The sequence below is a fragment of the Thunnus albacares genome, chromosome 16, assembly GCF_914725855.1.
Source record: "Thunnus albacares chromosome 16, fThuAlb1.1, whole genome shotgun sequence".
In the NCBI taxonomy this organism is placed as follows: Eukaryota; Metazoa; Chordata; class Actinopteri; order Scombriformes; family Scombridae; genus Thunnus; species Thunnus albacares.
The window spans coordinates 12352713-12365688 of NC_058121.1; the positions used below are offsets into that span (position 1 = coordinate 12352713).

The 12976-nt window shown below is 40.2% G+C and overlaps 1 protein-coding gene across 7 annotated transcripts in view; it reads left to right on the forward strand.

Moving 5' to 3' along the window:
* utrn (utrophin) overlaps positions 1-12462 on the forward strand; it is a 182015-nt gene extending 169553 nt beyond the window's left edge. For 6 of the 7 annotated variants that reach the window (XM_044329765.1, XM_044329764.1, XM_044329766.1 and 3 more), the window contains 6 exons: positions 1418-1579; positions 3701-3938; positions 7555-7630; positions 7860-7943; positions 9285-9310; positions 11072-12462. In XM_044329765.1, coding sequence (XP_044185700.1) covers positions 1418-1579; positions 3701-3938; positions 7555-7630; positions 7860-7943; positions 9285-9310; positions 11072-11080 — 595 coding nt within the window. In that variant the 3' untranslated portion in view covers positions 11081-12462. The remainder of the gene's footprint in view (positions 1-1417; positions 1580-3700; positions 3939-7554; positions 7631-7859; positions 7944-9284; positions 9311-11071) is intronic. The other variant, XM_044329769.1, reaches the window with a different exon arrangement.
* Positions 12463-12976: the final 514 nt, after the last annotated feature.

Below are 12976 nucleotides of genomic sequence, written 5' to 3' on the forward strand. Positions count from 1 at the left end.
ATGGAGCTCTCATGCCACTAAACTTTCTCAGCCAAACTCCATTTCAAGCTGTCAAACTAGCTCTGGAAATGGCAGTCACTTTAGCAATGGAAAGAACTTTTAAATAGCAGACAGCCATTTTTTTTTTTTTTTTTTCATTTCGCATGTGCGGTTGTCAGGTTCTAGTCTGAAAGGCTCAGGTTGTGTTTCAAATGAAGGTGACAGCTGGGCTTTGGCAAGACCTGCCACCCCCTCTCTGATCACCGAGATAGCACATAAAGAGATGGACGTACACACACATACAGATACACAGCAACAAACACCAGCAGCTATTTTTCCCTCACTCCCCTTATCTTTCCCTCTGTCTGCCAAGCTTTCTCCTCTTTGCTCCTTCCATCTCCTCGCAGCCCTCCCTTTTTCCAGTTATCAGATAGTTGAGACTGATACATCTGTGTTCCACCAGGGATTGTGGAGCTTACAGCATGGCAGACCCACAGTACAATATCTTGTATATCATGGCAGCTACCACAATCTTTGTTTAGATTACGTGCTTGGAAGCTGCTGTTTTTTATTTCTGTTTATAGGAAGCAAGCATTTATCTCAAAAGTCCACCCTGTGCTTTTAAATGTCCTCCATCATAAATTCATTAAAAAGACAAGAAAATACAGTATCAGTCACTGGAACCATGACATTGTGCCACTTCACTGGTGATTTAGAGGGTTACAATTCATCTTCAGCTCACTCCAAATATAGAGATCTACTATGCCTAAAAAAGCCAGGAGGCACATATTTGAACATTTAAGACAGGAATCTGAATTTTTGGCATCTGTTTTACAATATCAAGAATGATTATGCCATAGAAATACTAAAATAGTAGTAGCTAAATGCAATAAAGAATTATTAAAACACCTAACTCCTGTGAAAGGTAACTAGATTTAGGATTTAGTGTAGTTAAACTATCTTTAAATCACATATTTAAATGTGCTAATAAAAATTAATGTATTATTGATTTCAGTAAGCTCTAAATATTAATAGTAGACACAAAGACACTAACAAAACAGTTACATTTAATGGCAGTTATAATCAGGCGTAAAATGAAGGCATTACAACCTTTCTGTTACACAGTTTGCTGGCCAGCCCAAAACCTTTAAACCGTTTTCCTCAATTTCACTTCTTCTGTAGTTACTCTCTGCATCTGTAGAACAGTCCTGTGTTACATCCATCAACCTGAACCATCAATATGTCCAAACATTCTAATTTTCTATAAGTGGTTACCATAATTCTTCTAAACTACAATACATTTCTTTCCGTTTTACATCGTTCAAGTGTTGACAAAAGTAACTCCTCCCTAACTGAGCAGAAGGTGAAGTGAACTGGCAAACAGGGACGAGATGTTTGGGTTCCAACTCATCACATAACTCTGCACCCATTTCCACAGGGATGACGAGCATGCCCTGATCCTGCAGTACTGTCAGACGTTGGGAGGGGAGGGCTCCCCCTGCAGTCAACCCCAGAGTCCTGCCCAGATCCTACAGGCTGTGGAGAGGGAGGAGAGAGGGGAGCTGGAGCGGATCATAGCTCGCCTAGAGGAGGAGCAGAGGTGGGTGCTCAGGCTTTAGAAATGTCTTAAGAAATTTTAGTGTGAAAAGAAAATATAGTAGAAATTATGAAGTGGAAAAAAATCGTCAAAAATGTGTCAAAATACTTTAAAAAAAACAATGTTTATTTTATTTTCTTAGTTGCACTTGCTGTTAACTCAAAGCTTGTTGCTCATTTGAATTTACTGTGCTCATTGTCACACTCCAGTGCACAAACCATATACATACGCACACTTCCCGTACCCCCTGTCTGTCGCACACGCCAAGTCCTTCCCAGGTTTGATTAGTAAATGGAGATGGCTTAGAGACAGAGTCACGCTACAATCTATTGTTGTAGAGACGCCTTAGCACAGCCAGTAGCTCGACTGGAGTGATTTAACACTGATTACACACATACATACACACAGGCGCTCCGGTAGGCGAGGGAGAGAGAGAGCTTTACTGCCAGCCTCATAAATGCCAACTTAATTAAAGTACTGCAGCTTATGGTTCTGCACTGAGAGAGAGGGTGAGGAGGGAATAAGAAGACATCTTTGGCAGGGGGTCCTTTATGTTTGTCTATCCACTTCAAATAGGATTTTACTGAGGAAGCAGAAGGCAGAGGTAAATATGAGTGTGGTATTTTTGTGCGGCACCCCACTGTGGGGGTTCAGGAAGAAGCTTTGAAGGTTCTGTTTGAGTCATTCTGGGGTGATAATAATAATAATAATTATAATAATAATAAAAAAAATAGACAGAACTGGCAGTTGAACCATGAAAATAAAGCACATCAGTGATATATATTAAAAATATATGCAGTACATACAGATGGGTGACAAATCAAAGGAAAAACCGGTACAGGTCTGAATGCTTGACTCCTACAGTGAGGGGATCCAGTGGCTCTGTTGTGCTATTTTGCTGGCATGGTTTGGGTCCACTTGTCCCCTTTGAGGGAAGGGTCATTGCAAATCAATACAAAGTTATTCTGAGTCATCACCTTTATCCTATGATGAAACATTTCTATCCTGATGGGAGTGGTCTCTTCCAGGATGACAATGCCCCAATTCACAGGGCACGAGGGGTCACTGAATGGTTTCATGAGTGTAAAAATGATGTGAATCATATGCCATAGCCTTCACAGTCACCAGATCTCAACCCAATTGAACACCTATGGGAGATTTTGGACTGACGTGTTAGACAGCGCTCTCCACCACCATCATCAAAACACCAAATGAGGGAATATCTTTTGGAAGAATGGTGTTCATCCCTCCAGTAGAGTTCAGAGACTTGTAGAATCAATGCCCAGGTGCATTGAAGCTGTTCTGGTGGCATGTAGTAGCCCAACACCTTACTAAGACACTTCATGTTGGTTTTTCTTTTCATTTGTCACCCGTCTATATATACAGTATGTAATAATAACAAAAATAAAGCCCAGCTTCCAGGAACACAAGTCTTCTGAAGCCCGTTTATACAAAGCTCCTGGGATTACAACGCTGAGAAGTCAAAGAAGTAAATAAAATATTAAAAACATTATGAGACTCAACAGTAACACTAAAATAGTACAATGGAACTACAGACACATATGCATGATTATATACAGTATATACATATACACATACTGCACATGTACACACATTATGTATACTGTACATTATTTGTATACATGTACACTATATACTGTACAGATACATCAATAAATACTGCATGCACAAATTCTGTGCATACAGTATAGTTACACATGCATGAGAAAATACATAAATAGACACATACATGACAAATATATACATACTTGCATAAACATCTACATATGTAAATTTACATACATAAGAACATGTTTGTACGTAAACATGTACAGATACATTATAGCATTGCAAATTGTACTGAGCACTGCACTGAATATGGAGAGAATTACCATAAATTCTACCTTCACCTTGAGATTGGGGACAAAGGAAAAACCAACATAAATTGTCTTAATAAGGTGTTGTCACACTACAAGCCACGACACCATCTTCTGTGCTTGAGTGCTCCTTGGCATCGATTCTACAACTTTCTTCCAAAAGACAGTAAGAGAGTGTCATTTATCTGTGTGTCTATGCACGCAAATCTATTTGTGACAGACAAGTGTTGTGTGTCTTCTTTCCCAGGACCCTGCAGAGGGAGTATGAGCAGCTGAAAGAGCAGCATGGCCAGCGAGGGGCCCCTGCTGGAAGCCCCTGGGAGTCGGAGGGCCCCACCGCCCATCCCGATGAGGCAGATCTTCTAGCTGAGGCAAAACTGCTACGACAACACAAGGGCCGCCTGGAGGCCCGCATGCACATCCTGGAGGAACACAACAAACAGCTGGAGTCTCAGCTCCACCGCCTCCGACAGCTATTGCATCAGGTGACACACTTAGACCAATCTGGCGGACAGTTTTATCCCAACCCGCAGGTTACGGCTGAGAGGAGGCAGTGATAGATTTTCATAGATTTGTACTTTTCCATTTGTTTTTGTGTTGTTGTGGACTGTTCCCTGACGACTGCAAAGTGAACTGATCAAAATTGATTCAAACAGGCCATTTGCAGAAAGAACAGCTGTAGTGTTGGTGCTTAACAGACAGAAAACAACAAATACAGTCGATGTTGCCTACAAATGCACTTAAAACCTGAAGTAGCAGAATCACATTTATGTGATAAAAATGCAAGTAACCAGCATTTGTCACCTTCAACAAGAGGACTTCAGCTTTTAAAGCAACGCGAGACAACTAACATTTTTAATACAGCAAGGACAGTATATACAGCAAATAAAGGATTGATGATTACTGCTTAATGGCAACCTAATAGGACCAATTCTTGTAGCAGTTTGCACGGGTGATTTAATTACATGTACTTCATAGATAAATTAAATTATTTTTTCCAGATGACCCTGTTTCTACAGTCGTAAATTCTCATTTTAGCTCTGCACATACACAACTGTAATTTTAAGTTTATTTCCCATAAGTTGACTTTTCCTTTAGTTCATTAGGCTTGTGATTGTGGAGCAGCAGGGCAGTAATCACGGTTCAGACTCACAAACCAGCTGGCAGGGCTGTTTCAATGCAACTCATACAATAGAAAATAAAACATGTTAAAATGCAGCCCTGATGCAGAACGCTCTCAAAGGAATCTTTCAAAGTCATTTAAATAAATCACCAACATAAATATGTACTTGTGCACCTATTAACTCCTCACATAAACATCCACATATCTATAGGTAAACATCTAGTTTTTTTTTCCATAGTTAGTTCTGCCCTTGAATAATAAAAACTACTCCTCAACACTCAGATTAGATCCTAATCACATTATTAGCATTCCATCCAGGAGTCCGGCATCCGTCTCCAGTCCCTCTATCAATAACTTACAGATTTGTTTATGCTCGGCCTAATTGCTCACTGAGGTTGGATTGTTTGTGCCTAGTGAGAAATACACAACCCTCAAGCCAAACAAACAGCGAGCCCGACAAATCAGACTGAGCAAACACAGGGGCAGGTATTGGAAGCACAGTAATAACTCACAACAAATATGGCCTGAGGAAGGCAGTTGACGTGACTCGGCAGTTTTTTAATGGATGAAGATTAACATTTTGACAAAAAAGTTATTTATGCTACCACCCTGCACTGAACTGGAGGTTTCACCTCATATTTTTAATAGCAGAAATATAGTTGTTATAGTGATTTGTATCTACAGTATGCCTGTTGAAATTTTGGACAGTGGAAACAATGCCACAATTTAAAAATACTACATTATAAGTAAAACTCTTGCATTCAGAATATTAGTAAAAATGCAAATTAACAACAATTGTACCAAGAGTATCAAAAGTAAAAGCAGCAGCAGTATTGCCCTTGTCAGTGTTTTATCATCATATATTTTATTATTGGCTAGTTATTACGGATGTAATAATGTTTCAGAAACATTTAACTGATGTATTTGATTGTAAAAATATATTTTAACCACAGACATTCTGTAGATAATGTAGATTAATCTATAGCAATATGTCATATTTTAAAAACTAGGAGATCCACTGATACTTAACACATATAACAGTACCAATAAGACATATTTGTTTGGTCTCAAGGCTTTGATTTTACCTTAAAACCATCATCAGGAGCAGTTTGATGTCAGGAATCAGCTCTAATAGATACCCATTGTGTCAGCTGATGGCATCAATTAGTCACAGTCCTACACAGTTTTTAAGATATACATAAACATCAAAACATACTAACATTCAAAGCTCAGTCCTCTCATCCATGCTGTGTTTTTGATTTTCCTCAGCTTCCTCGAGTTTTATTTGGTTTGTTTTATTTAATGATGACTTAACTCACAGTATCACTCGATGGTATTTAAATTCCTCTCTGCTGATTGAATGCCTCTCAAGCTTTAGCATGTAACATCCTGTATGTTTATTGTACTCATGAAGTAAAGTGATTCTGATGCTGATTCTGAAAGAGAAAAACAAACTGACACACACAACTACCTGCATGCACACAAACACCCCCACGTTAAATAAGAACTTCTGTTGTCTGACATTTAAGTCCCTGCAGTCCTGACAGTATGTCAGCATGTGTTTCTGTCAATCTCAGCGTTACTGCCAAGCTGCAGAGTAATAAAGCCAGCCATCTTGATGGCATGAATTAAATTCACATTCCTAACTAAAGCCCTGACCTTAGCTATTCTAAGATGAGCCTCAAGACGATGGTTGCACTCTAGAGACATTTCCAACGTGTAAGCGCCTGGGGCCCCAGGAGATGAAGGAGAAGAAGAAGAAGAAGAGGGGTGATGAGGGAGGGCAACACTGATTTTGGTTTTCTTGCAGTTGAAAGCTAAAGGGAATATGGGACTCTGCTGCAAATGTCACTGGACATCATGTGTTCGCTTCAGTGCATCAGAGCAACAGAGCATGTTTTCACCAATTGATAAACTGTACACAGTACTTTAGTTACAAACTCCTCATGTTTTGATTGATTGAGATACTGTTACTGATACTGTCATATTTTTTTGGAGTAACTGGGCTTTTCTTCTGTCAGTGTGTGACAAATTCACTGATAAATGCTGCATCAGACTTTTCTTATCAGCCATGACTTGAATCTCTCTCATATATTTGTTTATTTATATAAATAATAATGAAAAAGTTGGATTACACATGATCAGTTTATCTGTGAATCTCTGTCTACACAGCTAAATTCTCCCCCTTTGCCTGAAGTGGTCTGTTCACTGATACCCCAGATATCTTGGGGTTTTCTGGAGGCCACAGTTGTGCATGAGCTTCTTCCTCTTGTACCTGCTGATGCAACCGCAGCCTTGGCCTCTCTCCGCTCCATTTCTTCAACTGTATACTCTGGCTCGAATAAATACGGCTGAATATTTGAGTCAGCCGAAATACTGTAAAATGTGTCCTCATCCATAACATCCTCTGCACTCATATTTTGGGATGCCATTTTCACTGTTGGAAACCTACGTAGCTAGTTTGCAATACAAGTGAAGAGAACAAGGAAGTTTTGTTTCTGAGCGCCATCTAAAGATCCCTGGCTACCTAGAGGTGGAGACTAGAAATCCAAGCTGAAATAGTCTGTAGTTCTTCTCCCAACTATGTCACTGTACATGTCAAATGATGGCACTGGTGCCATAAAAACAACAGATTTTGCAGCTGCACCAGAGGGACACAGAGAACTTTGGCAACAACTGCAGGCGCTTTTTGTTTTTCACACTATATCCTTAATTGAGATAGCTAGAGATAAGGTTGAAAATGGGCGAAATGGTCCTTTAACATTGGCAGTGACACATTTGTGACAAATGTTTTTCTAGACATGACAACAGCTTCATTGTGCTGCCCTCTGGTATTCACACGCCTCCGCCTGTCGTTGTCAAGCTAATTTGGAAGTTGTCACAAGCCAGCAGGATTCCAAGCGGAATAATTATGTTATAGTAATGGACTTTTCTTTTTTTTTTCTCTCTCTCTCTCTTTGTTTCTCTCTCTCTCTTAGCCGGAGGTGGACTTAAGGATAAATGGAGTGTCCTCTCCCACGGTGCAAGATCGAGGGCCACTCACTGACAACTCAGGTGAGACACTCAAGTTTTAAAAAGACTTTAAATACTCAGACAGAACCATTCAATCACTATCATGAAAGCTCCAAGCATTTTTACAACATTTAGCAAGAGAAAAAAGTTTAAACATTGCTCACAACATAGAAAACGATCTCACGCTGTCTCTTTGCAAATGGAAACTTGTTGCTCACCCGACTAAAGTGTGTGTGACTGAAAATCAACCTCTGTGCATGTGTGTGTTCAGATGAGCTGCTGGACTCCCACAACAGCAGCTCTGACCTGGCAGATGTAATGGAGCAGATTAACAACTCCTTCCCTGCATGCAGTCGTAAGTTTCCCACTCCTCCTCCTCATCCTCGTCCTCCTCCTCCTCCTCTTCTCTCCCACCGTGTCTTCCCAGCCTCTGAGGACAGATTTGTGTTTGTCCACAAGGTCGCTGGTCAGCACAAAAATTGTGTCACTTGTGCATGTTGTGCATGTTTGTACTTTATCCCTCACAATGAGGATTCTTGTGTAACTTTTGGTTTCAGATTTCCTACCAGTTACAAAAATGTTAAAAAATTGCTGTTGTAAGTGTTGACCTTCACCACTATTATCTTACATTTTACACATCATTTTAAGATTAATGATGAACTGGAATCCATGTGAACTTTGCCAGTGTTTGAAACTTTTGAAATTGCAAGTTAGAGACATTTTTTTATAGGGTTCACTGTGCCAGCGCCCTGTGATGTAGCAACAAGGAATGAAATTCAAACTAAAAATTTAGGCTTTGGAAAAACGGTGGTACTTTTCTGATACAATCATCATAATCTGAAGTTTCAACTAGACTCATCTTCCAACTTCCGATTGTCTCCTTTACTCTCACTGCTTTTGTTGATTCTTCTGTCTTTTCCTTTCCTTCCTCTTTCTCCTCCTCTCACACTCCTGCTGAGCATCTATCATTTCTCTTTGCCTCATACTGTTATCCAGCTCTGTGTGTGTGTGTGTGTGTGTGTGTGTGCTGTGAAGTGCCATGTTTGAATGAAAGCAGCTCGAGCAGCTATGCACTCGTCTGTAGTCATGAATTCGAAAGGTCTTATTCTGTATTTCAGTGAAGAGTGGTATATAGAGTGTGCTTTTTTCAAAAAAAAAGTGTAATCATTGTTTATGTAGTGCACGCAGCTTCCTCTTTGAGGTTTTGATTCTTAGTTAATGAAATGCTCTCTCACACACATAGATTTTAAATAGAGCCTTAAGGTTTTTTTGGATCATCATTTAAATTTGGTATTTGATATGATCAGACCTTATACCCTCATTACTCTTTATAGTGGAATATGGAAGAATATCAACCTCTGGGGATGTTTCTCAAATGAAAAATAAATAAAAATGTTCGAATTGCAAGTTAGAGCTCACTGACTTTAAATTGCATTCGAATTTTTTCGAGTCAAAACTCCCGTGAGGGCTTTAGTTAAAAATCCATTCTAATCTGGCAGACGCTCCCACGTTATTAGCATTTGGTTACTGCACAGCTCCAAGGCAGCGGGACTGAGCGGCACAGAGCTGATTGTGTGCATGAATATGTGGGAGGGACCCAGAGGCTGATAATTTAGTGTAGACTTATAAAACACAGATAAACTGGGGAGTTCAAGTGTTAAACTACTCTATTGTCTCTTTGTTTTGTCTCCCACAGCCTCAAGCCTCTCCTCCAGACCACAGGTAAGATGAAGTCCTTCCACACTTGTGGATACACAACAGTAAGACTCTCTGTAAATCATGTCTGTGTATTTGGAGCTTCTTTTTCTTTCTTTTCTGCTCCATCCTGCATTTTTGCTGCTCACTACTTAAGTAATTGGTAATGGTGAGAAAAGTTGGAGCAGAGCTACATTTTCGAGGTAATTACAGGTGCTGCCACCTGCCTCAGCTCCCCACTTTCTGTGGCCTGTGAGAAAGAGACTCCACTGATATCAGACAGAATTGTCAACTCGTTACACTCCATTTCCATCTTCAGTCTGACATTGCCTCCACTCTAACCGATTTCTGTAGGGGAGGGGGATTTGATTTGATCACTGCTAAACGCTCCAGGTGGTGGTGATGTGGTGGTACTGTGAGTTGAGCGGTGCTTGGTTTTGGCTCATCAGTTTTCAACATGGTGGCTGGGTCACATTTCTCATATCATAGCTAAAAGGTACAGGGAAATATGTTTCTGAAAACATTTGAGGCAAGAAATAAGCAATGCAGTAACAGAATCTTGATTAATATTTAATCAGCACCGCCTAGTTTTACTCCTCCTGCGTCGTTGTGACGCACACAGCTTGACAACGGCATTAGTCCCGCCCATGGCGCTGATTGGCTAATCGTTAGCCCCCCCGCAGAGCTCATTGGATCGATCGCTCTTTCAACCAAGAAATCGCTGTTTCATGTCATAAGGCCAGACCAGAATCAGTCAACTGGACTCAGAGGAGTGGATTCAAAGGCCTGGAACCAGGCAAGAAAGAGATGGCTAATGGATCTCTGGGGAGCGCTGTTAGCGGCTCCTCTCATTCCCCTGTCTGAGGCCAAAGTGCATTTTGGGACAGAGGTGTTGTTGAAAGCTGTTGCCACTGACGTCCTCCCACCGTAATTATTTGCCCTGCTCCGGCGCTCCTCTTCTCACTCCATTCCCCCTTTTCTCTCGCTGTCTGTTTAAACTGCTCAGCTTGTCTCTCCACACACAGCTAATACCTTTACACGCTAGTTCAGCTGCCTATTTGCTATGAATCCATTTGGGGTGACTGTTGCAAAACAGATACATATTTTCCCTTTGATTTCTTCTTTCATCTTTGAATACCATTGCACTCCGAGTGATTGCTCTCAGCATTATACACCTCTAAATTTAATTTAAGTCAGATCAAGTTTATCATGATACTGTATAATGCCCGTAATATGCACTTTGTATTCAGTACAAGCAGGAAATTATGTGAACCACACTTCTTACATCTCCTCAGTCATCCTTTCACTCTTTCCTTTTTTTCATTGTCCTTGGCAAACATCGTTCCTTACAGTTTCTGTTGCTTGTCACGCAACGGCATGGGTGAATAGGTTTGAGCTCCTAATTCCATTTCTAAGAAGACAGCTATGTTTTGTAAAATCTCCCCTGAATGCTTCATGCCCGCCTCCTCCCTTTCCTCCACACCGGGCTCCTAATGGACTGTAACTGGCTTGAGGGACTGCAGTCCATTTACCAGCTTTCAAACCCGATTACTTTGTTCGAACCTCTGAAATTTTCAAACAATGATGTCTTGATGAAGAGAAATGAGGCGGGTTCACCTGCTGCACTTGGACTTAGGAGAAAAAGATACTGTAGAAGTTCTAACTTTCAGTGGTTCTACTGAAATCCAGACACACGCCTCCTGTAGTTTTGTTTTGTTGGCATATTTGTAGGCGTTTTCTGATCCAGTGTGATTATTTAATGTTTCTGTACTTTATTTTGTTTTGCAGGTGATGTGAGGACTGTCACCACGGAGGATGGCGTGTGTTTGTGCGTGCACACATGTGAGTGTGCAAGAGCTTGAAGAGACAGCACCATTCCCAAACAAACAACTCCTGACCCTAAATCCCAAAGACGCACAGGACCAGACAACTTAACTACTTTTACCACCTTGTCTTGTACTATGCAAACTGTACATTTTATGAACTGTAGATTGTACCTGAACTTGGTTCAACATTTGTCAGTGATTTGTTTAGATATGCAGATGAGTATATGGACACGGGGCTTTGTATAGTAAAATATGCTTTTTTTTTTGTTTTTCAGAGGGTGCATTGGGATTTGTGTTTTGATCTTGTTAAGTTCTGCCTTCACTGGGAATCAAACTGTTACATTTGTTTTTGTCATTCCACTGCTTTGTACCCTCCAGCCCCCAGTTTCTATCATTTGTCAATGGAAATAGCCACAAATTCCAAGTTTGTTCCAAGTGTGGGAGCACGCACAGCTCAAAGGATCATGATGTAAACTGTCTCTTCTGAAAGCGTCTGTTTTGTTTTGAAGATCTATCTTGTAGCATGCTTGATGTCAAGTTCCCCTTTAAAGCATTGATATGCCGGCAGACTTTGTGTTAACTGCGATTTGTTAATGTTAACTTTAACCCCTTCTGTGCCTATACAGTTTGTCATTCCATGTGTGGAAGACAGAGACGAGAGTTGATGAGTAAAAAGTGGGATTGTGTATAAAGAGAGAAGTTTTGGAAAATATAGATTTAAATCTGAATTTGGGTTTGTAAGAGGCCTGCAGTCATTATGTAGAATAGTTTTTTTTAAAGATATATGTTCAGAAATCAGAGGAAAGCCATGATTGCCTTGCTACCTCAGACTCATAGACACAGCTTTGTTTTTGTGGTTCGTAAACTTGTTTAAAACAATTGTGATCATTTACAGAACATGTACAACCTGGTTTAGCATTCAAAGCTTTTGCTTACTGTATTGGTGTACACTGCAATGAGGAGATACCAAGTAAAAAAAAAGAGTTACTATTACTGTACCACAATGGGTCTGTGGCCTGCTGAAGCTAGCCGCCCGTAATGACGAGTATTACTTTCTGTTGTTGGTTTTTCCACTGGCCTTCTAGCACTGGTCACTCACTGCGTTGTGTTGTTGTGCTATATGCTATCCTGTAAAACTTGTGAGACTGAACAACACTACTATAACCTCCTCTGACTGTAGACTGGTGATGATGATGATGATGTTGGTGATGATTTTACTGATTACAATCATGATGAACCGTACCATGGCAGAACTGTGTCGTTTCTCCTGAGGTATGTAAAATAGATTGACCACACTACGTGTAATATGGCTACGTTGTTTTATTCTAAATAAAAATTTTTATAACAAGTACACATCACCCTCTGAAGTTATTTGTTTACCTAATGTGTCTACAATTCAATTTTAATGTTGACTTCAGCACAAGTAGGCCTTGAATGTCATTGTGTAGCTGTACATTTTGTAAAAGTACCAACCACTGAAATTAAATCACACCTTAAAAGCTTTTATCTCCATTTGTTACATTTTTTGGACTGTAAAGGTTGAATGATGCTGTGAATATTTAAAGGTAATATAGATGAATCACTGAATTTCATAAACACTGATCAGAAATTCATCCCACTAGTTCAAGTGTTTTCATATGCAGTGCTTGCCCTTCATTTAAAAGTATCTTAAGCTCCCACCTGGTTTGAGGAATATGGGCCTCATTACTGCAAACTCCTGTGTCATCCAGCCAGCACTGTAGCATAATTATCTATCAAAGGAATTGATCACACAGTAAGAGGCTGCATCATTATTACATGTTTGCAGAGCTGTAACCGAAAACTCCAAATGAATGATGAAAGGTAATCAGCCTCTTCACTACGGCCC